Source organism: Penaeus chinensis, chromosome 31 (genome assembly GCF_019202785.1).
Source record: "Penaeus chinensis breed Huanghai No. 1 chromosome 31, ASM1920278v2, whole genome shotgun sequence".
In the NCBI taxonomy this organism is placed as follows: domain Eukaryota; kingdom Metazoa; phylum Arthropoda; class Malacostraca; order Decapoda; family Penaeidae; genus Penaeus; species Penaeus chinensis.
Genome location: NC_061849.1, coordinates 31,483,749 through 31,486,248, shown reverse-complemented (window position 1 = coordinate 31,486,248; position 2,500 = coordinate 31,483,749). Strand labels below are relative to the sequence as shown.

At 49.5% G+C, this 2,500-nt stretch overlaps 1 protein-coding gene across 5 annotated transcripts in view; it reads left to right on the top strand.

Moving 5' to 3' along the window:
• Positions 1–2,500, top strand: part of LOC125042248 (ankyrin-3-like) — a 266,073-nt gene that overhangs the window by 48,183 nt on the left and 215,390 nt on the right. The window contains exon 2 of one of the 5 annotated variants that reach the window (XM_047637781.1): positions 1,289–1,330. The exons of the other annotated variants lie outside the window; for them this stretch is intronic. Coding sequence (XP_047493737.1) covers positions 1,289–1,330 — 42 coding nt within the window. The remainder of the gene's footprint in view (positions 1–1,288; positions 1,331–2,500) is intronic. 5 annotated transcript variants of the gene reach the window in all.

Below are 2,500 nucleotides of genomic sequence, written 5' to 3'. Positions count from 1 at the left end.
CTCTCTCTCTCTCTCTCTCTCTCTCTCTCTCTCTCTCTCTCTATATATATATATATATATATATATATATATATATATATGTATGTGTATATATATATATATATTTTAAATTCATGTATGTATGTATGTATGTATGTATATGTGTGTGTATGTGTATGTATGTATCTGTAGATTGATATGTAGTACAATCGATAAGAAGGTAATCCCATCGCAGGCCGCGCGCCATCTTTCACCGCGTGTATGTCCGAGGGAGCAGTGAAAGGGAAGAGAGGAAGGGGAGAGAAAAGGGTGGGAGAAGATGTATTAAGCGCACATGTTAGTTGGGAGGAAGGGAAGAGCGGTGCGTGAGGGGGGAGGGAGTGCACAAGAGGCGGGAAGAGAGTGAGGGGAGAAAGGTGTATTTTGGTTGAAGAGGGATTGGATTCTCGAGATGAGGGGAGATGAGGGAGGGGGAGCAGGTGAGCGACGCCGACAGTTATGGCCGAAAGGGATGGGGTATGATTGTTTTGTGTACAGAGGCTACAAGAGATAGCCTTCAATAGAATCGAATGAATGAGATTTCCCTTAATGGCCCGGCTGGGAGTACGGACGATAGTCGAGGGGCACGAACTCGGGTGGGGATGGGCGAGGCAGTGGGCAGGACAGGAGGGTCGTGGTTGGCTATGTGTTTGTGTAAGTTTATTGCGACTTGAAGGGCGACAACGCATGTTTAAAGGGCCTCGTAAATATGAGTACTTGGGTGATTTAGTGACGACATAAAGCGGGCCTGTTTAGCCATGTGCCAGGGATGACGACGCGTTGATTTCCTTCGTGATAACGGCCTTCCTTGCCATCTTGTGTCAGAAGAACATGAAGGCAAGGTATGCTAATGGATGCTATGGATATAGATTATAAACAGTATATATCGTCCCTGTCACGAGTTTCAGTCAGAAATGAAGCTACACGAAATCCCAGCGAAATAAGCAACTTCGACGCATGTGGATTCATAAATCCGTGTCGGTGCGTAAATCTGGATAAAGCAGATGCATATATTCGAATCGATGGAAAATGAAAATCTTCTAGTGGTGCAGTTTGCATTTGATATATGTATGACCCCGTAATTTATGTAGAAACATTTGCGTAAATATGATTGTTTGATTTTAGTAGGAACTAGATAGTTTTCTGAGGGAGGAGGGAGTGCTGGAAATATGATGCATGTATATAGGATATTTAATAAACAAAGAAAGCTTATTTTTAGAACTTACAGGTAACATGTATCAGACCGTTAACGTGTTCTTTCTCTTTACAGGTGAGGCGTGGCTCAAAGTCTATCTGGCCATGGAAGAAAGAGGTAGGTTCACTGATGTCGCGACGCAGGTTACGTTGATGACATCAGCTGTACGTCGATGATGTCACCGGCTGTGTTGGAACGGACGCAGATGGCGGGGATTAGAAGCCGTCGGAACTCTCCCCCCCCCCCCCCCCCCCCCCCCAGTGGTCGCTCATATGTCTGACAGGTGTTCACTTGCCTATTCGGTCGTATGTGCGATAACCAGCTGTACTACCCCCTGTGTGTGTATCAGGAAGATAGTTTGTGCACATGAAGATGGTTTCGTGCATCGTGTGAACATCGTGTGTGCTTTGTGCTTTGACCAGGATGTGTGCAGTTAGCTGGATGCAGGTTATCAACTATGCACTTCAGCGTAATGGCTCAGTGCGTTTGCGAGAGGTGGCGTTCATTTGCATGTGGGTCCTGCCGCTGCGTGGGTGAGGGAGGGCGGGCGGGCGAGTGGGAGGACGGCCAAGTAGCGTGCGTGCAGGTGCGGTAGTAGAGGTTTTATGTTTGTAGAAGCGGGCGAGTATGCGCGTGTATTTGTGTGAGTGTGGAGGGTTGGGGAAAGAACAGCGTGGGGGTTGGTTGTGTTGCGCTGGTAGAGGAGTAGAGGGAGGGGGGGAAGGAGGGAGGGAGGGCGGCGGTGACCTCCCGCTGCTGCTGCCACCCACGCTCCAGTCTGACGCGAGTGGGCGGCGGGGAGGGGTGGGGTGGGAACGGGAGAGAGGAGCAATGGATGGGCGGGGGGAGGGCAGAGGGTACAACCCAGCCCACAGAACCCCCGAGTAGTCGAGAAAGACGCAGAGACACTATCGAGGAGGTCCTGGATTGGGTTTGTCTTTGTTCTTTTCCTTCTCTCCTTCCGCGGTCTTGAGATGGGTCTTGCCTCCACGCGAGACAAAGACAGTAAGGAAGGGGGTTTCTCGTATGCATCCCCGCGCACCGCCGACCTCTTAATGGACTTTCTCTATTAATTTCTTCCTTGCCTTTTTCCCTCTTCCTTCCTCCCTTTGTTCGGTATCAGTTCCTCCATCGGACGTGAAAAGAAGGCCGGAAAAATCCTTCCCGAAAATAGATTCATGAAAATTCTCGAGGCGCAGACAATGGGGCTGCGCAGAGACAGGTTTCCCGCTCGAATGGCAGCGTCTCACAAGAAGCAGCGCTCCCGTTCCCAAGTAATTACCTTGC